The sequence below is a fragment of the Phascolarctos cinereus genome, unplaced genomic scaffold, assembly GCF_003287225.1.
Source record: "Phascolarctos cinereus isolate Bilbo 61053 unplaced genomic scaffold, phaCin_HiC Scaffold_4;HRSCAF=312, whole genome shotgun sequence".
NCBI lineage: Eukaryota > Metazoa > Chordata > Mammalia > Diprotodontia > Phascolarctidae > Phascolarctos > Phascolarctos cinereus.
Window position 1 is genome coordinate 701,266,908 of NW_027555847.1, and position 25,080 is coordinate 701,291,987.

A 25,080-nucleotide genomic window follows, 5' to 3' on the forward strand; every position below is an offset into this window, starting at 1 on the left:
CTCTCTCTCTCTCTCTCTCTCTCACACACACACACACACACATCTTCAACCTCATTATCAAGTGGTTTCTTTCCTACTGCCTTCAAACATGTATAAATCTCCCCTGTACTTAAAAAGCCTCCACTAAGCCCCATACTCTGCAGCTATCATCCTACATCCTCTCCTCCTTTCTCAGCCAAATTCCTTGAAAATTTTTTGATACACACTGCCTCTACATCCTCTCCTCTCCCTCATTCCTCTTTTTTATCTGACTTCTGACCTCATCACTTAATTAAAACTGCTCTTGCCAAAGTTACCAGTGACCTCTTAATTGACAAAACAGTGGTCTTTTCTCAGCCTCATCTTGCTTTAGCTACCTGATGCATTCGAATGTGGACCACCTTCTCCTGGATGCTCTTTTCTCTGTAACTTTATTGGTTCTTCTTTCATATGCCTAAATACTCCTCAGTCTTTCTGCTGGTGCATCTTCCATACCATATCCCCTAACTTTGAGTGTTCCCCAAAGCTTGGTCTTGGGCACTCTTCTCTATACTCTCCCACTGATCTCATCAGTTCCTATGTGTGATTATCACAATCACATGGATACCCAGCTTTATATATCTAACCTCAGTCTCTCCTCTGAGCTGTAGTCTAATTACCAGTTTGCTCTTGGACATTTCAATCTGGATGTCCTAGAAACATATGAAACTCAACGCATATAAAAAAAAATAACACTTTGCCTTATTCCTTAAGCTCATCCCTCTTTCAAACTCTCCTATTTCTGTCGAAACTTTCTATCCACTATTCTTCTTTCTTCCAGGTTTATAACCTCAGCATTATCCTGTACTGTACCCCTCACTTTCACTCACTACATATATTCAACCAGTTGCCAAATCTTTTCATTTCTACCTATGTAACATCTCCTACATTTAATTCTTTGTCTCTATTCACATAGCTACCACTATAATTCAGGTCTTTAATCTCCTCTCACCTAGATTATTCCAATGGTCTTCTAATTGGTCCCCCCATCTCAAGTCTCTCCCCTCATTTAGAGCTCTTACACAGAGCTTTCAAAGTGATTTATCTTAAGCAGAGATCTGACTATGTCACTTCTCTACTCAATAAACTCCATCGGCTCCCTATTACTCCTAAATTCCTATTTAGCTTTTAAAGCCTTTCATAACCTAGCCCCAAACTATTTTTTCCAATTTCACTGTACATGATGTCCACTCACATACTCTGCAATCCATCCAAACTGGTCTTTGATTCTGTGTTTTACAGACGACGCTATCTCCCACCTCTGTGCCTTTGCATTGGGCATCCCTCATGCCTGCAATGCTCTCCCTTCTTAACTCTACCACAGAGACTTCCTCTCTTCTTTCAAGGTACAGTTCAAGCTCTACTGTCTGCACAGAGCCTTTCCCAATACCTCCCTATCTCTTATTGCCTTCCTTACTAAACTCTTCTGTGTTTAGTCCTTTTATATTCATTTTCATTTAGTCTGTTTATATTATTTGCATTATATATATATATATATATATATATATATATATATATATATATATATATATATAAAAAACTTGTCTCTTTTGTTAAAATGTCAGCTTCTTGAAAATAGGGATTTATTTTTTGTATTTGTATTCCCAGAGGCTAGCATAGTGACTGCACATAGTTGTTTTAATTTGCATTTTAAAAAACAATCAACAAGTATTTATTATGTACCTACTACATGCTTGGAACTATACCAGGCTCTGGGAGATAGAGACACAAATGAAATAATCCCTCAAAAAGAACTTATATTCTAATTGGGGAGCCAAGTATATGTTAAAAAATATATACAGCATAAACATAAAGTTAATAAATGTACATATATCTATGCACACAAAGTAACAAAATAATAGGTAGTATGAGAAGGAAGACACTACCAGTTGGGAAGATTCTTCATGCAGTAGATTGTGCCATGTAAATGGTAGCTGGAGAGCCAACCCAGAATTGCATGGGGTGCTAAGGATGCTAATGGGACCTTAGGTTGCATGGAGAGATGTACAGTGTCCATAACTAGGATTTTTCCTGGTCAGGCCACATTTGGACCGTTTGTCAGATATGTTATAGAATGGGATTCTTGTGCAGGTATGGGTTGGACTGGAGGACCTCTAAGGTCATAGGTCAGTCTTAGGATTCTGATCTAAAAGGAACCTACCTTTTAATGGTTTTAATGGTTTAATGAGGTCCAGAGATATTAAGGGACTTGCCTGAGGTCCCACAGGAAGTAGAGTTAGGATGTCTTTCAACTCTGGATCATGAGGAAATATGATCTACCATTTTTCTTTCCCGTTAGGGTGGATCCACCGCCAAAGGCACAACCCTGAGGAGCGTCTCTGAGGCTGACTGGAGCCTGTGTCCAAGAGGCTCTGATGCAGACTTAGTTGTCTTTCTCAGCTGCCTCACAAACTACAGTGATCAGATTGCCAACAGGTCCACTATCATCAAGGAAATTCAGAAGCGACTAGAAGAGTGTTCACTGAAAGAGCAGTTTGAAATAGAGTTTAAGGTCACAAAATGGAAGAACCCACGAGTGCTCAGCTTTACCCTGAAATCCAAACTTCTTAACCGGTGCCAAGAGTTTGATTTGCTGCCAGCCTTCGATGCCTTGGGTAAGACTTTCCCTGGCCTTGGCTTCTAGGAGAAAGAGACAGGAGAGAGAGAGAGAGGGAGGGAGAGGGAAGGAGGGAGAGAGAGAGAGATAGAGAGAGAGAGAGAGAGAGAGAGAGAGAGAGAGAGAGAGAGAGAGCAAGCGCACAATATTATCAATGCTACACTCTCCTTTAAGCACAAAGGAGTCAAGATAGTACTTAACAAAGCATGTTGACTAATAGTACTGTCATACTTGAGATTGTCATAAACTCTGGGAATTTATATACATCATTGGGAATAAAGGTTGCTAATTCCATAATTTCTTTTTAATTGTCTTCCCCTTGATAAAATTTTCCTCTAACGACTGTGTCCGCTCAAGAGGACTCTGGAGTTTTTCCAGAGTTCCCTCAGGAGACTCTGATGCAGTATGCCTTGGGACATCTTGCTTGGGTTTTCCAGGTTTACCAGGTCAGGGAATGAGCCAAGAAAGTTAGAAAATGGTCTCAGAGTGTTCCTGATCCCTTGAGGTTATGACACAATGATTCCATAAGCTTTAGACATCCAACCCACCAGGGTTGTCTCCCTCCTCCCTCCCTCCTTAGGCTGTGAGCTCAGACTGATGACCACCAGCAAGATCTAGACTACCAATGTTCTCCACCAAAAAGGTCCTATGAGCTCTTCCAGGGCAGGGACCCTTTCTTAAAGTCAAGTACTAGGAGTATAAAACAGAATATTGGCCACCCATAGGGCTCAATAAATAATTAATGACTTTCCCTTCCCTTCCCTTCCCTTCCCTTTCACTTTCTCTTTCCCTTTCCCTTTCCCCTGTTCTTTCTCTTCCCTTCTCTTCACTTTCCTTTCTTCTCTTTCTTGATAACTTTATCAGTACCATGGGTTTAACTATTATCTCCTAAGGAGCTCATAATCTAAGGAGGGAGATGATATGCAAATACCTATGTAAAAACATGATACATACAGGATAAATTAGAGATAATCAGAAGAGGGAAGGTGCAAGTATTAAGCAGGATCGAGAAAGCTTTCTTAGAGAAGATGAGATTTTGAGACTTGAAAGAAGTCATGAAAGCTAAGAGGCAGAGATGATGAGGGAGAGAATTCCAGGCATGGGAGACAGCCAGTTAGGAGATAGAATGTCTTATTCAAGGAACAGAAAGAAGGCCATTGACATTGGATCACACAATACACGTGGCAATAAGGAGTTGTTATTAACAACAGCACCTATATTTGCATAGTCCTCCATTAAGGGCTACCCCATTAAAGCTTCAATACGGTTTGGAGATGACCCTCAATTCTAGAGAGTCATCCTAGTCAATTCTAGAATGTAAGCCCTGATAGTTCCAACAAGGCCACACACCTGTGGTGCACAAATTAGCCCAGTTAGGCCTAGAGAAGCTTGAGCCCAGATAGGCTGCAGGGTGTTGAATTTTTCGGCCACAGCAACTCTAAAACCACCTACCAAACTGTGTAGGTATTTCACTCTCCATCATTGGAGGAAATATCCACACTAATGAAATCAATGCTTCCTGAAGTATATTTACATGGACTTCATACTTTTCAAATTATTTTTATATACATTATCTCATAACTTAGAAGAAAAGTCACTATATCTCATTCTTGGCAATTCTACAATATTAGTAGGCATAGTGCACATTCTTGTCTTTCAGAGCATCTTAAAGCTAAGAGCAAATGTATGGTTTTGGCCTCCTGTGCTACTGCTGATTCAAAGTCTGTAGTACTAGAATGTTACTCAAAGGTACTTTGAAAGCTATATAGTGCATTTTATTATTATAATTTTTTCCATGATAGGTCCACGGGTTTCAAAATCAAAACCAGACCCTACAATTTATATCAATCTCATCAAATCATCTGAAAGCAACAATGGGGGTGAATTCTCCACCTGTTTCACAGAACTGCAAAAAGACTTTATCAGACCTCGTCCCACCAAGCTTAAGAGTCTTATCCGTCTGACAAAGCACTGGTACAAACAGGTGAATTTCTTTCTTTCTTTCTTTCTTTTTAGTCATTTGGGGTTAAGTGACTTGCCCACAGTCACAAAGCTAGTAAGTGCCAAGTGTTTGGTCTGAGACTGCATTTGAACTCGGGTCCTCCTGACTTCAGGGCTGGTGCTCTATCCACTGCACCACCTAGCTGCCTCTTCAAACAAGTAAATTTCTTTAAATAGCCCTTCTAGTTTTCACATTAATCATGGTACCAATGATACTCAGAATTTGCTGTTTAGGATGTATTTCTAGATTGTGTTTACAATTTACAAAGGACTCTCCTCACAGCAAATTTGTTGGGGCAGATAATGCAAACATTGTGACCTCCATTTTATAGATAAGGACATTGAGGATTGTGGAGGTGAGCTTGTATCAGAAGTCAATTCAAACTCAGATATCCTGGGTCCAAGTCTATCAGTCTTTCCACTTCAGCACAAAAATACCTGCCTAATCATAGCGTACCACAAGGTGCTGAGCCACAAGCTCAGGGGAGCTGTAGGGAGAGAAGAAAGCAGCCACTTTGGGGGTGCTCAAGTGCCTTTGCTGCATATTTTTACTCCTAAGCATCTTTAAAGGTTCCCTAGTACCAGCCCCATGGTGTAAGTCACACCTAAAAGTTTGTGGTACCACTTTCCTGCCACCTAATTGATTTCAATGAGCATTTATCAGGGACCTACTATGTGGAAGGTCTTGAGCACAAATAAGGCAGTCCTAGACCTCAAGATGATTAGGTTCTACTGGCAAGGATGGGGGTGGAGGGGTACAACATGAACACAATTAAGCAAACACAAAATAACAAGAAGTCATTTCAAGGGGGTGAGAGTGATCATCCCTGGAAAGAATCCATAAACACCTCTTGAGGCAGTGGGCTGTTCTTTGAATAAAACTAAGGATTGGCTCTATAAGGTTGAGCTGAGGAGGAATAGCATTCCTAATGTGGACAATGTCCTGGAAAAAGACAGAGAGGTGAGAGGTGGGTCATGTGGGGATCATTAATAAGTCAACCTAACTAGAATGGAGAGTGTGTGAATGATAGCAATTGTAAATAAGACTAGAAAAGGAGGTGAAACCCTGAGTGTTTTCCCAAAAGGAAGAACATTTAACATTAAACATTTCTATAATTATTCATTGGCTGAACCCCAAAGGCCAGGTGCCAGGACAAATGCAAGTTCAGTCTTGTTATGAAAATAAGTGTAGGGTCCTAAAAGAAACGTTCTCAAGTTGTCCACATAGTCACAGCCACATCAGGAAGTTAACTTTTCCCAGAACAAGCAAAGAAAGTCTGCCAAAAAAAAAGAAAAAGACATCTGCAAACACTGGGGTGGGAGACTGACCAGGAACACAACCTGGTGGAAGTGGCATTGGCTGCAGACTATGGAGCATCAGCATCAGTGCCAAGTGATGTTAAGGGGACATACCTGGTCATCAAGAGATTCCAGGGGACCCCTGTGCTAATAGTAGGAGCAGGAGCAGGTACAATCTAGCATCTCTGTCAACTTTTACCCACTTCCATGTCTCAGTTCTAGGGTAGAGAGTAGCAGTTACAGTCATGAGGGAGCAAAGGCTCTACCCACATGACCAGAAGGCAGATCAGGATAACAGTGATGAGACCTCTCCCTGGATCACACTACATTTGAAGAACCAAAAATTTACAGGCCCCCAGATCAAGCTGTGAAAGCAGCAGGACAAAAAAGACAGAAATTCTGGCCAGTCACTCCCCTCAGAGGTGAGCAGAGCCCAACTCTAACTTAAAGTTCAAAGTTAAGAAACAGACTGAAAAAATGAGCAAACAATGAATCTGACCATAAAAAAACTACAATGGTGACAAAGAAGCTCAAGACACAAACTCAGAAGAAGACAATAAATTGAAAACATCTATAAGCAAAGCCTCAAGGAAAAATACAGATTGAACATAAGCCCAACAAGAATTCCTAGAATAGCTAAAGAAAAGATTTTTTAAAAAGCAAAAAAAAAATTTTTTTTAATTAAAAATCAAATAAGAAGTATAGAGGAAAACAGGAAAAATGAAAGCACCTCAAGAAAATTATGACAAGAGAATTGGTAATAGAGGCACAAAAATATAGAGTAAATATAGAGATAATAGAAGTGTGGTAATTAATAGAGGCACAAAAATACTGAAGAAAATGCCTCCTTAAAAATTAAAACTAGTCAACTGGAAAGATAATGGCCTCATGAGACATCAAGAAACAATAAAACAAATCAAAATACTAGAGAAAAAAAGAGAGAGAAGAAAATTTGAAATATGTCACAGGAAAAAAAAAACAACTGACCTGGAATATAGATTGAGGAGAGATACTTTATGGATTATTGGACTACCTGAAAACCATTACAAAAAAAAGGAGTCAAATATCATATTTCAAGAAATTTTGAAAGAAAACTGACTAGAGATCTTAGAACCAGATAGCAAAACAGAAATTGAAAGAATCTAATGATCACCTACTGAAAGAAATCCCAAAATGAAAATTTCCAGCAATATTATAGCCAAAATCCAGAACTGTCAGGTCAAGGAGAAAATACTGAAAATAACCAGAAAGAATTCATTCAAATATCGTAAAGTCACAGTCAGAATTTGACAGATTTAGCAGTTTCCACTATAAAGGGGTGGAAGGTTTGGAAGATGATTTTCTGGAAGGCAAAAGAGATAGGATTACAAGTAAGAATAAGCTACCTAGCAAAACTGAAATTTAATGAAATATGGAGCTTTCAAGCATTCCTGATGAAAAGATCAGAACTGAATAGATAATTTGACATTCAAACACAAGACTCAAGAGAAGCATAAAAAGGTAAGCATAAGTGAGAAATCATAAGGGGAAAATGATGCATGTAACCTCTGAGAACTGTATCATTATTAGGGAGTTAGGAGTCAACTTAGAGAACATCGGTGTGAGGCTATTATGTCAGCATGAACTCAAAAGAAGAATGAAAGGATGAAAAAGAGAGATACACTGAGAGAAGAGGGAGAGGAGAAAGATAGAGGAAATCATCTTACATAAAATAGAGGTGCAGGGAAGAGTTTTTACAACAGAGGGGAATGTGAAGTGGGGGAGAAGGATCAGGCAACAGATTGGTTCAAGGAGGGAAAATATATATATACACACAGAAAGGAAGTAGGAAGGAAGGGGGCTAAGAGAAAGAGGAGGGGGTGGAATGATAAGAGGAAGGTACATAAAAGGAGGTGATGGCCAGAAGCAAAACAGACTTTTCAGGAGGGGACAGGGTAAAAAGAGGAGGATAAATATGGAGAGACTAGGACTGAGGGAAATGCATAGCAATCATAACTGTGAATGTAAATGGAATGAGCTCATTCATAAAATGGAAATAAGTGATTAAAGAAGAATCTATTATGCTTTTTTAAAAAAAGGCAGGTGTAAACACCAGCCCTGGAGTCAGAGGAACCTGAACTCAAATCAGCTTACTAGCTATGTGACCCTGGGCAAGCCACTTAACCCCAATTGTCCCCCTAAAAAAGGCAGGTGTAACAATGATGATCTCAGACAAAACAAAAGCAAAAATTAACCTAATTAAAAGGGATAATCAAGGAAACTTCATTTTGCTTTTTTTTAAAAAATGTATCATATATAAAGAATGAATATCAATACTGATGATATATGCAGCAAATGGTATAACAGCCAAATTCTTTTTTTCTTTTTCTTTTCTTTTCCTTTCTCTTTTTTTATTTTTTCCATATGCTTTTGAGTTGAAATTTTTTCTCCCTTTTCCTCCTCCCCCCCCTCACCCTCCCCAAGATGGCGCACAATCTGATATAGGCTTTACATTTACATACCCATTAAACATATTTTCACATCAGTGAAGTTGTAAGTACAAATTAAAACCAATAGAAGGAACCATTAGAAAGATGAAACAAAACTCAACAGGAGGTAAAAATAAGTGATAGTGATTTGACTTCCATAGTTCTTTCTTTGGATGTGGACAGCATTTTCAATCCCAAGTCCTCTGGAGATGTCTTAGATCCTTGTAATGCTGAGAAGGGTTCAGTTTAACAATCTTAGTCATTGCATAACGTGGCTGTTATTGTGTACAAAGTCCTCTTGGATCTAACAGCCAAATACTTGAAGGAAAAGTTAAATGGGTTACAGGAGGAAATAGATAGTAAATCTATACTAGCAGGGAACTCAGTTTACCCCCTATCAGACCTAGATAAATCTAACCATGAAATAAACATGAAAGATGTTAAGGACATGAATAGAATTTTAGAAAAGTTAGTTATGACAGACCTCTGGAAAATATTGAATGGGAATAGAAAAGAGCATACCTATTTCACAGCTATGCATAGAACCTTCACAAAACTAACCATGAATTAGAGCATAAAAACTTCAAAAACAAATGCAGAAAAGCAGAAATATTAAATTCATCCTTTTCAGACCATAATGCAATAAAGATTATATTCAGTAAAAGGTCTTTAAAGCATAGAATAAAAATTAATAGGAAACTATGTAATCTAATTCTAAAGAATAAGTGGGTCAAAGAACAAATATAGAAGCAATCAATAATTTCATTAAAGATAATGACAATAATGAAACTGCATACTGAAATTTGTGGGATTCAGCCAAAACAATACTGAGGAAATTTTATATCTCAAAATATGCACATCAATAAAAAGGAGAGCAGACCAATGAATTGGGATGCAACTAAAAAACAACCAGAAAAAAATAAAATTCTCATTTAAACACTAAAATATAAATCCTAAAAATCAAAAGAGAATTATAAAATTGAAAGTTAAAGAAATCACTAAACTAATAAGTAAAACTAGGAACTGATTTTATTGGGAGAGAAACAAGGTAGATAAATCATTGGCTAATTTGATTTATAAAAAGAAAGAAGCCAGATTACCAGTATCAAAAATGAAAAGGGTGAATGCACAGCCAATGAAGATGAAATTAAAGCAATTATTAGGGGCTATTTTGCCCAACTTGACACCAATAAAACTGAAAATCTAAATTAAATGGGTGAATATTTACAGAAATATAAGCACAATTGACCATATTAACAAAAACAACAAATATGATATATGATATGATATGATCAAAGCAATTAATGTAGAACAAGCTTTTGACAAAACACAACACTAATTCCTGTTAAAAAACACTAGAAAGCATAGAAATACATGGAACTTTTATTAAAATTATAAATAATATCTGTCTAAAACCAACTAAGAACAAGCATTATCTAGGATAAACTAGAAGCCTTTCCAATAAGATCAGGGATGAAGCAATGATGCCTATTGTCACCATTGTTATTCAGCATTGTACTAAAAATGCTAGTCATAGTAATGAGACAAGAAAAGAATTTGAAGGAATAAGCATAGCCAATGAGGAAACAAAATTCACTTTTTGCAGATGATATGATAGTATACTTAGAGAACAACTGAAAAATTAGTTTAAACCCTTAACAACATTATCAAAGTTGCAGAATATGATAAACCCATACAAATCATCAGCATTTCTGTATATAACCAAAAAAATCCAGCAAGATGAGTTAGAAAAAGAAATTCCACTGAAGATAACTACAGACAATATTAAATACTTGGGAATCTACTGCCAAGATACACACAGAAACTGTGTGAACACAATTACAAAACACTCTTCACAGAAATAAAGACAGATTTAAGCAATTAGAGAAATATTAATTGCTCATGGTAGGCCAAGTCAATATAGTAAAAATTATAATGCTACCTAAATTAACATACTTATTCAGTGGCATACAGATCAAGCTACCAAACAATTGCTTTATAGAACTAGAAAAAATAATAACCAAATTCATCTGGAGGAGCAAAAGGTCAACAATATCAAGGGAATCAATGAAAAAAAATAGGAAGGGGGCCTAGCAATACCCACTCTCAAACTATATTACAGAGACAAACTATATTACAGAGAGGTAAACAGCACAACAATTTGATATGGGAAAATAGAGTGATAGATCAATGGAACAGATTAGGTATACAAGATACAAAAGTAAATGAGCAATGTAACCTATTGTTTGATAAATCTCAGCCACTGGGGCAAGAACTCAATATATGACAAAAACTGCTTGGAAAACTAGAATGTAGCCTGGCAGAAACTAGGTATAGACCAACATCTCACATTCTATACCAAGATAAGCTCAAAATGGGTACACGATTTAGACATAAAGGGTGACATAAGCAAATTAAGGAGCATGGAAGAAATCACCTGTGAGATCTATGGATAAAGGAAGAATTCATGACCAAACAAGAGATACAGAGTTTCACAGGAGGTAAAATGGACAATTTTGGTTACATAAAATTAAGTTTTGCACAAACAAAATTAATGCAGCCAAAATTAGTAGGAAAGAAAGAAATGGGAGAGAGGGAGGTTTGCAGTGAGTTTCTCTGATAAAGGTCTCATTTTTCAAATATATAGAGAACTGATCCAAATTTATTATTTTTTTTTTAAAATGAGCACCATTTCCCAGTTGATAAATGGTCAAAGGACATGAACAGGCAATTTTTAGATGAAGAAATCAAAGCTATCAATAATGATGTAAAAAATGCTCTAAAACACTAATAATCAGACAAACATACATTGAAACAACTATGAGCTATCACCTCACTTCCATCAGACTGACTAAAAAAAGGAAAATGACAAATGCTGGAGTGGATGGGGGAAAACAAGTACATCAATGCACTGTTGGTGGAGTTGTGAACTAGTCAGACCATTCTATATTTCGAAACTATGCCGAGATTGCTATAAAACTGTGCATACTCTTTCATCCAGCAATATTGCTAATAGGTCTAAAGAGATCAAAAGAAAATGGAAAGGGTGTTAACGTACAAACTGTTTATAGCAGTTCTTTTTATTGTAGCAAAGGATTAGACATTGATTCCCATCAGTTGAGGAATAGTTGAACAAGTGATGGTATGTGATTGTGATTGAATTCTATTGTGCCATAAGAAATCAGGAAGAGGGTGGTTTCAGAAAAATTTGGGAACACTTATATGAATTGATGCAAAGTGAAGTGAACAAAACCAGGAGAACAAAGTACACAGTAACAGCAATTTTGTAACGATAATCAACTGTGAAAAACTTAGCTACTCTGATCAAATACAATGACCCATGACAGTTCCAAAGGACTCATGATGAAAAATGCTATCCACCTCCAGGGAAAGAACTGAGGACTCTGAGTGCAAATTGTAGTATATTTTTTCTTCTTAATTTTTCTTGGCTTTTTTTTCACAATATGGCTGACATGGAAATATTTTTTCATGACTTCATATGTATAATGGGTGCTATATTTCTTGCCTTATTAATGTGTGAGAGGGAGTGGAGGAAAGGAGACAATTTGGAACCAAAAATAAAAAATCTTTTTTTTTTAGTTAAAAAGGGGTTTGGGTTAAACTGGGGAAGTCCTAGGATAGGGAATAGAATGGAAGAGTATAGCATGAGGCAAAGGAATAAATGGAGACAAAAATCCAATACAGAGATTTGCATTCACTATTCAACATACTGGCCCCACACTTCTCATTGCTTTCAGCTATTCTCTCTTCCTTTACTCCAAGCCTAAGTGAAGAGATAGCCATTCTCCTTGTAAAGGATAACCCTCTCCACCTATGCCCTTCAACCCATCCTCTCCCATTTGCTTCAGGAATTCTCTCTCCTCTCTCTCTCATCCCTCTCTTCTCTGCCTCTCTCTCCCTCATTTCTCTTCTTCTCCTCTCTCTTCTCCCTTTTCTCCTTCTTCCTCTCTCTCTTCCTTCTCTAATGTGTTGGTTGGTTGTTGTCTTTCATTCTAAAAGAGGACCAAAATGGCATCACTATATTAGAGTCAAGTTACAATGTGTCTGACTATGGCCGATGAGACCAATACAAGCTCGGAATGCTCTACCACAGGTTGCGCACAAATAGTCCAGGTGATCACTTGGGGTGGATTCTCTAAATTTGTACATCTTGTTTTTCTTTTAAGCTACTTCAATTCTGCTTTGCTCATAGAGCACAACACCTTCTCTGATGAAGGCACACCATGCTGGGTGGTCATTTATCAGCATCTCCCATGTCACAAAATCAATCTCAAAGTTGGTCAGAGAGACCTTGAGAGTGTCCTTGTATCACTTCTTCTGACCACCATGTGAATGCTTGCCTTTGTGAGTTTTCCATAATAGTTTTTTAGGCAAGCATACATTTGGCATTTGAACAACATGGCCGGCGCATTGGAGTTGTGATCTCTGTAGTAGAATTTGAATGCTTGGCAGTTTAGTTCAAGAAAGGACATCAGTGATTATCCTACCCAGGTGATTTTCAGAATCTTCTTGAGACAATTCAAATGGAAGTGATTCAGCTTCCTGGCATGGTGCTGGTATACTGTCCAGGTTTCACAGGCATGCAACAATGAGGTCAGCACAACAGTTCTGTAGACCATCAGTTTGATAGTCAGTCTAATACCTCTTCTCTCCCATACTTTCTTTTGGAGCCTCACAAACACTGAGCTAGCTCTGGCAATGCATGTGTCAACCTCATTGTCAATGTATATCTTCCTGGAAAGTACACTGCCTAGGTAAGCGAACTTATTCACAATATTCAGAACATCTCCATTTGCTGTAACTGATGGTTCCACATACGGATGGTGCAAAAGAGTATTGATCCATACTTTGTTGTATCCAGCTTCAGAGGCTACATTGAGTGCACAATCATCTGCAAACAAAAAATCATGCACCAAAAATCCCTCCATTTTAGTCTTGGCTTGTAGCCTTTTCAAGTTGAAGAATTTTCCATCAGTGTGATAGCTGACCTTGATGTCATGCTTGTCCTCATTGAAGGCATTCGACAACATGGCTGAAAACATCATGCTAAAAAACATGGAAGCAAGCACAGAGCCTTGTTTCCCCTCATTGGTACCTGAGAAAGCACAAGAGCATTGTCCATTATCCAGAACCTGGGCAAGCATGCCATCATGAAACTGATGTACGATACTGATGAACCTCTCTTGGCAACCAAATTTTGACATAATTTTCCACAAGCACTGATGACTGACAGTATCAGAGGCCTTGGTTCAGATCTACAAATGTGTACAAATTCTGCTGGACTTGTCAGGCATCAAACACCGTATTGACCATTTCTCAGCCCTTTCTGAAGCCATACGGACTCTCAGGTAGATGACTATCTTCCAGGTGAAGGATAAGCCTATTAAGAAGGACTCTGGCAAGAATCTTACCAGTAATGACTAAGAGAGAGACACCCCTGTGATTGTCACACGATAATCTATTTCCTTTACCTATATAGAGATGGACAATGGAGACATCCTTGAACTCCTGAGGGATAACATCCTCTTGCCATATAACCCAGAAAATTTCAGTCAGCTTTTGTATGAGCAATGGACCCCCCGACCTTGTAAATCTCAGCTGGAATAGAATCAGCACCAGGTGCTTTGCCACATGAAAGGAGACTAATGGCATTCAGAACCTCTTCTTCAGTTGGAACTTCAGCTAGGGAAGGACTGACTTCAACCTATGGTAAACACTCAATGACTTCAGCATTGATTGATGATAATCTGTTCAGAACACTATGGAATTGTTCAGCCCATCTCTCTAGGATCATGTCCTTACCAACAATCAATGTGCCTCCATCAGTACTGAGTAGTTGAGATGCACCATAGATCTTTGGCCCATAAATACCCTTCAGGGCATCATAAACCACTTTGGATTGTCACTATCAGCATAAAACTAAATTCCATCTACCTTTCTACTGAGCCAAGAATCCTGCATTTCTCTAGGCTTCACTTGCACTTTACTTTTGATGGAATTAAATGCTGCCTTCTTAGAGATGGATGAACTGTTCTGCTGGTAAATCCTGTTGAGTTCTCATTTTTTCATTTAGCAGCTTCTGAATTTCCCCATCATTTTCATCAAACCAGTCTTGATGTTTGCAAGTGTTCTGACCCAAATGAACAAATGCAGTGCTGTACACTAAATCTCTGAAATCTGCCCACTCCTTTTCTGCTCCCCTGTTGCCAGCTGTGTGTTGGCTCAACTTTCCCTCCAAGTTAGCGGCGAATTGTTCCTACTCAGAGAAGTACTCTAATCTGTTGACATTAATTTTTCTGGTAGTCTTTTTGCCTTTGGGCCACCACTTTTGTTGAGTTTGAATATTTAGCTTGGAGAGGATAAGTCTATGGTCAGTCCAGCACTCTGCACCACGTGTTGCCTTTGTCATTCTCACATCCTATCTGTAAAATGCCAATGTTTGCTGCGAGGGCTCATCCATGAAGTTTTATGGCATTTGGGTAAATGGAAGACAGTGTTGATGATGAGAAGATAATGAGATGTACAAGTCTTCAGTAGTAAGTGGCCATTGCTGTACTGTTGCTCTTTCCAGCTCCATTCCTCCCAAGGACTCCCTGCCATGTCCAATACTCTGATTCTACTCTAGCATTAAAGTCACCCAGAATTATAAGCTCATGTCTAATGTGTACAAACATTTCCATGCCCTGCTTTACCTTGCCATCCCATCAGTCTACAATTCTTTATCCCTCTCTAGCCATTTCACTGCTAAATTCCTGGGAAAAGTAATTTATATTTGCTTAATCACTCCTCAATCCATTGGAATAAGACTTCTAATATCATTATTCTACTGAAAGTGCTCTTAAAGGTCACCAGTGACTTTTTATTGTCAAAACCACCATCCTTTTCTTGGCCCTCATCCACCCTTGATATTTTCCAATTTTCTACACCACTGGCAATTCACTCCTCTTATATACTTTTCCTTGCATGAGCCTCTATGATACCGTTCTCTTCTGATTTTCCTCCAATCTGCCCAATCGAGCCTTCTTAATCTCCTTTGATCTTTCACCATCCCCCTCCTGTCCCCTAAATGTCGTGATGTTGCATTGCTCTGTCCTACACCCTCTCCTTTCCTCCTTCAATCTACGGGTTCAATGATCACTTCTCTGCAAATGACTCTTATCTAAACATCAATCGACTAGGTGCTTCATTAGAACCTCAAACTAAATATCCCATATGAATTTATCACCTCCCCCATCACCACCTCAACATCTCTGTTTCTGTTGACCCCATTATCTTCCCAAACACCCAGACTTCACAGCTCAGAATCAATCACCTTTGACTCTTCCCTCTCCCTCAAACATTTCCATGAAATTTCTCCAATCTATTCCCTTCTTTCTATTCACACAGCCACTATGCTCATTCAGAAACTTTCATCACCTCTTGCCTGGACTATTGTAATAGCCTTCTAATTGGTCTCTCTGACTCCTTTCTCCTCTCCAATCTGTCCCTCTTGACCTGCCAGAATAATTTCACTGATTTATGATTATGACCATGGCATTCCCCTAATCAAAACCCTACTATAGCTCCACATTTCTGACATGATTATAAAACACAAATTTCTTCTCTTGCTACTGAAGGTGCTCCCTAATCTGATTCTGATCTGGTTTAGTAGTCTAAGTTTATTTTATTCTGCTTGCACTCTTCCTGTAAAACTAGCATTTGAGCTGGGTCTTAAAAGAAGCCAGGGTTTCTGAAAGGGAGAGCATTCCAGTGCTCTCTATATAAATATAGCTTCAAATAGATATCTCTTGATAATTACACACATTTAGTTAATGTGGAGGCTTATCTAAAAGAAGGTTAGGGAGAAATATGGGAGTCAGCCCATCTTACTGTTAGTTTCCCTTCAGAGATTAGCATGTGTTCTCATCTGATTCTCAAATGTTTTTGTTAGAAAGAACATTCATTGTGGTTCCTCCTATTGGTTCTAATGCTTCTTTACAACATGACTAATGTGAAAATATGTTTAATAGGAATGTATATCTAGAGCCTATGTCAGATTGCATGCCATCTTGGGGAAGGAGGCAGGGAGGGAGGGGGAGAAAATTTAAATCTCAAAAGCTCGTGGAAGTGAATATTGAAAACTAAAAATAAATTAATAAAAAAACCCAAAAAATAAATAAAAAATAAAAGAATGTCCAGCTGCTATTCAACTGGGGAATGGCTGAGTAAGATGTGGTATATGAGTGTAATGGAATACTATTTTGCTGTAATGATGAGCAGGCAGATTTCAGAAAAACCTGGAAAGACCTATATGAACTGATGCTGAGTGAAATGAGCAGAACCAGGAGAACATTGAACACAGTAACAGTAACACTACGTGATGATCAGCTTTGCTTGACTTAGCTCTTCTCAGCAATGCAATGATGCAAGACAATTCCAAAAGACTCGTGATGGAAAATGCTATCCATATCCAGAGAAAGAACCATGGAGTTTGAATGCAGACCAAAGCAAGCTATTTTCACTTTTTTTGTCTTCTTTTCATGGCTTTTACATTTTGTTCTGTTTCTTCTTTCACGACATGACTAATGCAAAATATGTTGTACGTGATTGCACATGTATAACCTATATCAGATTTGTTGATGTCTTGAGGAGGGGGAGGGAAAGAAAAAAAATTTGGAACTCAAAATCTTTCCAAAAATGAATGTCGAAAATTGTCTCTACACATAATTGGGGAAATTAAATGCTTTTAAATTAAAATAAAAGAAAGAACATCCTGTATACCACCACTTTTTTCCTAGAGATCTCTCCATCCTACTCAACATGAGAAAAATTCCCTATTTTCAGCTACTATAGGCACTTAACAGAGACCAACCATCTGTTTGTTTCCTTCTTCTACCTCAGGTTCTACCCCAGAGGAGCAACACATCTGTACTTCCTGTTAGCAGACACATACCAAGGAACACACACTTCTTAAGCAGGAGAGAAGGCAACTATCCCCCAGTGCCAGGTCTTATGGTCTAGTACACCAGTTGGCTTTCTGTACCCTCATCCTGCCAGCCATGGTTTGGGCTACTATATGGCAATAACAGGATTGAATGAGTTTTATTTCCCTTATGTTGTTTCTGTTTTCTTTCTTGGCCTTCAGTGTTACAGGAAATTGAAGAAGAAAGGGTCCCTCCCTCCGAAGTATGCCATAGAACTTCTGACAGTCTATGCCTGGGAGCAAGGTAGTGGAATGACAGATTTTGACACAGCTGAAGGCTTCCTGACGGTCCTGAAATTAATTATGCAGTACCAAAAGCTCTGCGTCTACTGGACAGTCAACTATGATTTTCAGAATGAAATCATCAGGAATTTCCTATTGAAACAGCTCAAGAAACCCAGGTATCCATTGCAAACAAGCACATTCCTCTTCCCTGACCCGTAAACCCATTGTCAGTGACTCAGACTCCCAAGCCCTTTGAAGTGATGACACCCCATGTGAGTTTGGAATTTAAAAAAAAAGCCAGGAGTGGCCCACAAAAGGAAAAGACAATGCCACCTCATGAAGGAAGAACCCAAGAATATCCCGTATGGGTTATACAGAATAATGTCAGTGTGGTGATGAGCAAGCAGCTAGACAGATAAGTGGGGCCCTAGATATTCTCCACTGATCTCTCCAGGCTAGAAATAACCCAAAGTTTAGAATCAGAAGAGGCCTAAGGGACTTTAGGTCACAAGGAGGAAAGCTAAAGGTCTGTCTTCTAAGACTCAGAGTTTTCACAGAGCTACAAAATCATTCAGATTAACCTCTTTTGCCCATGGTTCTACCTTTCCCTTTACCAGAGTGAAAGGAAACAGTAGGGCAAGAAAGGAATTAAGACGAGAAAAGGGAGTAGAAGAAACAAAGAAAAATGCCAATGGTTTCCCACTCCCATGTCCTGAACTGTTACATAGCAGCATTAAGATAGTTTATTTTGATTTATCTACATTTTATTAATATGTATTAATAGTGCTTTATTAATTTTTATTTCATTAATATTATTTTCATAGAAATATGTGATTCTTGTCTTACATCGAAACCCTTTCAACTTCCCTATTTCTGTCTAAGGCATCCCTGTACTTCTAGTCTACCAAGGTCATAATCTCAGTATAATCATGGACTCCTCCCTCTCCCTCTCCACACACATCCAATCTGTTGCCACATCTCTTGCTGTTACTTTCTGCACAACATCTCTCACATCCAATTCCTCCTGTATCCTCATACAGCTAGCCTCATTGCCTTTCACCTAGGTTATCGCACATGCCTCCATATTGGTATCCCTGACAGCGAGTCTTTATCCACTCCAGTCCATCCTCCATACTGCTGTGGGAGTGACTTTTCTTGAGTCCAGATTGGACTATGTCACTCTCCAACTCACTCAACTTCAGTGGCTTTCTGTTGCCCCTGGTATCAAATAGAAATTCCTCTGTTTAGCTTTTAAAGACCTTCACAAAGTGGTCCCAAACTATCTTTCCAGTCTTGTTGAACATTCTTCCCTCTCTCACATTTGGATATCCAGCCAAACTGGTCTCTCCATTTCTGGCACACAACACTCCAGTCTCCCATCTTGGCCTTTGCACTGACTGTTCTCTGTATGTGAAGTGCACTCTCTCCTAATGTCCACCTCAAAAAATCCCTTTCTTCCTTGAATATATAACTTGAGTACCACCTTCCACTGGAAGTCTTTCATGATCCCTCCAGCTACTGGCTCCCTCCCTCTCAAACCATCTTATATTGAACTACTTTGGATTGATTTGCATTTCAGTCACTGAGAAGCATTTAATAAGGGCTTACTATGGAACACATTGAGAATACAAATACAAGTAGAAAGACAATCTCCATCCTGAAAGAAAGGGAAAGGGTGTGGGGGAGACAGAGATAGAGAGAGGAAGGAAAGAGAGACAGACAGAGAAAAGGAAATGATAGGGAAAGAGAGAAGGAGGGAGGAGAAGGAGAGAGAGAGACAGAGACAAAGATATAGAGAGACAGAGAGAAAGGGAGAGAGGGAGATGGAGAGAGAGAGAGAGAGAGAGAGAGAGAGAGAGAGAGAGAGAGAGAGAGAGAGACAGAGAGACAGAGAGAGAGAGAGAGAAGGTGCATACTTTTCCAAGTGTGAATTCCTGGACTGGAGCAGAGCTTTGGGATGGTAGAGAAAGTCTGGAGTGTAGCCTGGAGAAGAATGATTTGTCTTTATGTCTATTCTGGCTGTACTTATGTGTGTCCTCATTGTAATCTAAGCTGTCTGTGAGTAGGGATCATTTCACTGATTTTATTTGCATCCTCAACATCCAGCACAGTGGAACTTAATTAATGATTCATTGTTTGATCCTCTACTTTGCTGATCTTTCCCATTGGACCACTGCCACTTCCTAATTGGCCTTCCTGACTCAATTCTCTTCCTATCCCAATTCTTCATGCTGTTGCCTTCACACAATCGTTTTTTTTTTAAAAGCAACATCTCACTATGTCATTTCTCTACTCAATAAATTCTAATGGTCCCCTATTAGCTTTAGGATTAAATATAAACTTCATTGTTAGGCATTGAAAGTCTTTTACAACCAAACTTGAACCTTTATTTCTAGCCTTACTATACATTTCTCCCCTTCATGCACTCTATAGTTCATCAAAACTAGCCTTCAGGGGCAGCTAGGTGGTGCAGTAGATAGAGTACCAGCCCTAAAGTCAGGAGCACCTGAGTTCAAATCCAGCCTCAGACCAAAACATTTAACACTTACTAGCTGTGTGACCTTGGGCAAGTCACTTAACCCCAATTGCCTAAAAAACAAAACAAAAAACTAGCCTTCATTTTACTGTTCTTTGTATATATCTCACCACCTCCCACCTCTGTGACTTTACCCTGACAGTTCCCCATGCCTGGAATGTCATCGCTTCTTACCTCCACCTCTCAGAATCCCAAGTTTCCTTCAAGATTCAGATCAAATGTCAACTTCCACATAAGGCCTTTCCTAGGCAACCCTCTCTCCTAGCTGCATGTACCTACTCCCCAAAGTTTCCTTATATTTAATTCGTAGATCTTTTGTACGACCTGTATATGTAAATATTGTCTCCCCCAATTGATTATAAGCTGCTGGAGGGCAAGGATTGTTTCCATTCTGTTTTTGAATAAGTATGTAAGACATAGCATAGTCCATGACAGATAGTAGGTGCTTGACAAATGATTGCTAATCGACTAACTTATCGGTTATTTAGGCCTGTGATCCTGGATCCAGCTGACCCCACAGCAGACGTTGGTGGAGGAAACCATTGGTGCTGGCACCTCTTGGCCCATGAAGCTGAAATCTGGTCATCTTCTCTGTGCTTCAAGACAGGGATCTATGATGCTGTAGAGCCCTGGCCAGTGTTGGTGAGAGCTTCTGCAGTGCTGGGATAGTGCCCTAGTAATCCTAGTGACAGCACACATTGAGATAACACCTCTAGGTTTGCAGTGCTCCTTATATACCCAGTCACACAACCCAAGCAGGCAAGGACTGATGGTATTATTATTATCTTCACTTTTACAGATTGAAAAGAGGCCAAGAGTCACAGAATAACTTGCTTATGGCCACAGAGCAAATATGTGTCAAAGGCAGGATTAGAACCCATGCCTCTCCTGACTCCATATCTAGGGCTCTTTCCACCATACCACACCTGTCTTTGACCAGAGGTGTCTGGTTTGTCATGGTTTATCATGTTTGTCATTCAAAGCCCTTCATCACCTGGCCCCCTCTTACCTTTCCAGTATTCCTACACCTTCCTCCCCAACACATACTCATCCATCCAGTGACATTAGCCTCCTAGATGTTCCATGAACAAGACACTCCATCTCTCACCTCCAGCATTCTCTCTGGCTGCCCCTCACCTGCCTGGAATGCTTTTACTCCTTATCTCCACTTAATGAGTAACTTGGCTTCCTCTAAGTCCCAATTAAACCTCCTACAGGAAGCCTTTCCCAGCCCCTCTTAATTCCAATGCCTTCCCTCTATTAATGATTTCCTATTTATTCTGGATATAACTCACTTTGTATACATTTTGTTTGCATGTTGTCTCCCCTAGTAGATTGTAAGCTCCTTCAGAGCAGGATCTGTCTTTTGCCTCTTTTTTTGTATCCCCAGTGCTTAGCACAGTGCCTGGCAGATAACAGGTGCTTATTTATCGAATAGAATTAACTTCTATAAAATCTGACCTTCAGGAACTCCCCGAACTTTAGTATTTTATCTCCTCAAAACTATTCCTTTTTTAGAGCATAACTTCCATCCCTCTCAAGGAAGACTTGTTTATTTAACTAGTTACTCAGATGAGACCCTATAAACATCCGTAAGCCAAAAAGACCTTCTCTGATGCAACAAAACCACCTCCATTTTCTGGTAGTCTTGGGAAATCTTTACTCCTTATAAATACGGTGTTTACCTGAAACAAACTTTGCCATATTGTAACATGGAAAATGTCTTCAATCTGTATTCAAGAGGACCTCTATTTGAAACCTGGTTGGTTTAACCTTTGGCAAGTGTGAAGACTTCAATTTTCTCATTTGTAAAATGAGGGGGTGAGAGTGGGTAGATGACATCTGAGGACCCTTTCAGCTCCAAATCTAGGATCCTAATTCTAAGACAATGATCTGCTTCTTTTCAGACAGTCCAGACTCCAGGAAGCAATGGTCTTGGGCTTTCTCCTATTGTCAACCTAACATTCAGCAATTACTACTGGAACATCCTTCATACCTAAAAGCTGAAGGTACCTCAAAGATACAACCTAGCTCCTGTCCCCCACCACTTACCTTTCAAAAAAATATCAAATATTAGATCAAATCAAATGGGCTCAATGTCAGTCCTCATTCTCACTACATAGTTTGGGACAGTGTTTGATAATCTACTTCTCAAAACTCTCCTTCCATTGCTTTTGTGACTTTCCTTATTCTCCACTTATTTCTCTCATTAGTCATATCACCTTTACAGATCCTCTTCTTCATACTGGTCGAGGATCTCTGTCAAGACTCTGTCTTTTTTTTTTTTGCTACACAATGGGGTTAAGTGACTTACCCAGGGTCACACAGCTAGTAAGTGTCAAGTGTCTGAAGCCGGATTTGAACTCAGGTCCTCCTGACAGCTGGTGCTCTATTCACGATGCCAACTCGCTGCCTCATCTGTCCTTCTTCCCAGATCTTCTTCCTCATACTGGTGAGGATCTCCCTCAAGACTCTGTCCTTCATTCTTCTGGTCTTTACTCTCTATACTCAAAGCCCTCCCTAAGTATATCATCTCTCCATGGTGGCCTCTAAGCTCTTTTTGCCTTTGCTCCTGCTGTTTTGTTTGCTGGGGGGGAGGGGGGGAAATACTCTTCCCATGGCACAGAGCAAGGAGCTGACTTAGTGGTTCGATAGCCCAGGTTCAAATTCTGTCTCTGATGTTTGCTGCCTCTGTGACCTTGGGCAAGTTGCTGGTTCTACAAAATTAAGGGGTTGCATTAGGGGGCTTCTGAGGTCCCATCCAGCATTAAATATAGGATCCTATGATCCTCTATCTTCACCTGTGGGAACACAGACTCCAAGACCCAATTCCAACATCCTCTGCCTACTGAAGTCTTTTCCTGATTCTCCTCTCCAGCAACCACCACCCCAAAGCAATCATAGGCTTGTAAGAACTAGAGGGGGGGAAGTCCCTTAAAGACCATACAGTTGAATCCCTTCCTTTTAAAAATAGGAAACTGGGTTCCAAAGAGCTTAAGAGGTTCATCGAATCATATACAAAACCCAAAGCAGGTTCCGATTGCTTAGGCAGCATTCAAACTCAGGTCCTCTGACTCTAAACTCTCTGCTCTGTCCTCTCCTCCACAAAGCCCATTCTCCTTTTCCTCTGGACTTTGCACTTCTCATGCCATGAGAAAAATCTCCTACTTAGTGGTATTTTTAAAAATTAATCTATTTTGAATTGTCAACAATCACTTCCATAAACTTTTGAGTTTTAAATTTTTCTCCCCCTCCATCCCCACTTCTCTCCCCAAGACGGTGTGCAATCTGATATAGGCTATACATATACATTCCTATTAAGCGTATTTTCACATTAGTGATGTTGTTAGTAAGAATTAGAACCAATAGGAGGAACCAACAGAAAGAGGAAACAAAACACAACAGAAGAAAAAAAATAGCAAGTCTACTTAGTGGTATTAAGGAAATTCTTGCTTCGTTTACTAGACTGAAGCCTCCTGAGGGCTCTCTGCTCTCATTTTCCTTCCTAAAGTTTGCCCTGTCCCTGACTTTATTTTTCTGGAACTCTGGCTAATCTACCCCACTGTATTCTGAGAAGATCTGATGCAGCTTCTGTGATGCTGCTGCCGCTGCTGCCATGTTGTCAAAAAAAAATTAAAACTATGTAAGCAGGAGTGGTGCCTCCAAAGATTTTAACCTCCATAATTCAGAATGTTTGAATTTGTTCGGAACAATTCATCAAGGTAAATTTTTTCGATGTTGAATTATAAAACTGAATAATAAAAGAATAATGATAAGAAAAAGATATGGCTCATAACTGAAGCAATTCAGTCCTGACTTAAGGAAATTACTGAAAAAGAAAAATAGATAACATGTAATAGAAATGACATCAACCCTGAATTTAATCAATTTATCCTGAAGCTTAGCCAGTGTTAATCAATTGCTATAACAGTCAGATCCAAAAGAGCCCAGAGAGTGCCTTGGTCAAGTCAGTAAGCATTTAAGTGCCTACTAAGTGCTAGGCACTGTGTGCTAAGTGCTAAGGATACAAAGAACATGGGACTTTACCTGAGAATTGAAGGAAGCCAGGAGAGCCAGGAGGCAGAGATAAGGAGGGAGAGAATTCCAGGCCTGGGGGACAGCCAGAGAAAATGCACAGTCAGGAGATGGAGGGTCTTTTTTGAGGAACAGCCAGGAGGCTGGTGTCAATGGGTCATACAGTACATGGAGGATGCTGGTCAGTAAACATCTGACTTACTTGCCAATCAAAGAGATGATGGCCACTGACAATACCAGGTTAGAATACAAATGCATTTGCAAAATCTTGCAAAGAAAGATGATGGAGAATTATGAAAAAATATCATTACACAAATCAGAGAGAAACAATGGAGGGCTGAACCAGTTTAAATAATTTGACAAGAAACTCAACCAACAAAGTCATCCCATGACTATTCAAGTATGAAAATCAAAGGAAGACAACAAACAAGTGGAAAGGGGAGGGGGAAATTTTTAAGATTTTTTAAAGACCTCATATTTATAGACTTTTAAAAAAAATCAGTAAACAAGAAGCTGTGTGCAGTAGCGGATAGAGCGCTAGCCTCTCAGGTAGGAAGATCTGGGTTGAAGTCTCGCCTCTGACACATGCTGCCTTTGTGGCCCTGGGCAAGTCATTTCATGTCTCAGGGCCCTTCAAGCAATTTCTAAGGCTTAAGTTGCAGAGCAGGAGTTGATATGCATTGAAAAAGGAGTTTCCTCACCAGGATTCCCTATACTTATGAAATCACAGGTGAGGTCTAAAGAAAAACCTTATGGTTTCACATCACCTTCATTTCCAAGTATTTCTCTCCCTTGTTCCCTACACAAGATATGTAACAAAGATTTTTGAAGAAGGAAAAATCCTGTCAGCAAAATCAAGGAATAGGGGCAGCTAGCTGGCACAGTGGATAGAGCAATG

General features: G+C 39.3%; 1 protein-coding gene across 1 annotated transcript in view; it reads left to right on the forward strand.

Moving 5' to 3' along the window:
• OAS2 (2'-5'-oligoadenylate synthetase 2) overlaps positions 1-23,929 on the forward strand; it is a 39,770-nt gene extending 15,841 nt beyond the window's left edge. Inside the window, exons 7-11 of the mRNA XM_020978100.2 lie at positions 2,318-2,633; positions 4,438-4,619; positions 17,549-17,787; positions 20,636-20,789; positions 22,055-23,929. Coding sequence (XP_020833759.1) covers positions 2,318-2,633; positions 4,438-4,619; positions 17,549-17,787; positions 20,636-20,789; positions 22,055-22,147 — 984 coding nt within the window. The 3' untranslated portion in view covers positions 22,148-23,929. The remainder of the gene's footprint in view (positions 1-2,317; positions 2,634-4,437; positions 4,620-17,548; positions 17,788-20,635; positions 20,790-22,054) is intronic.
• The last annotated feature ends 1,151 nt before the right edge of the window (positions 23,930-25,080 follow it).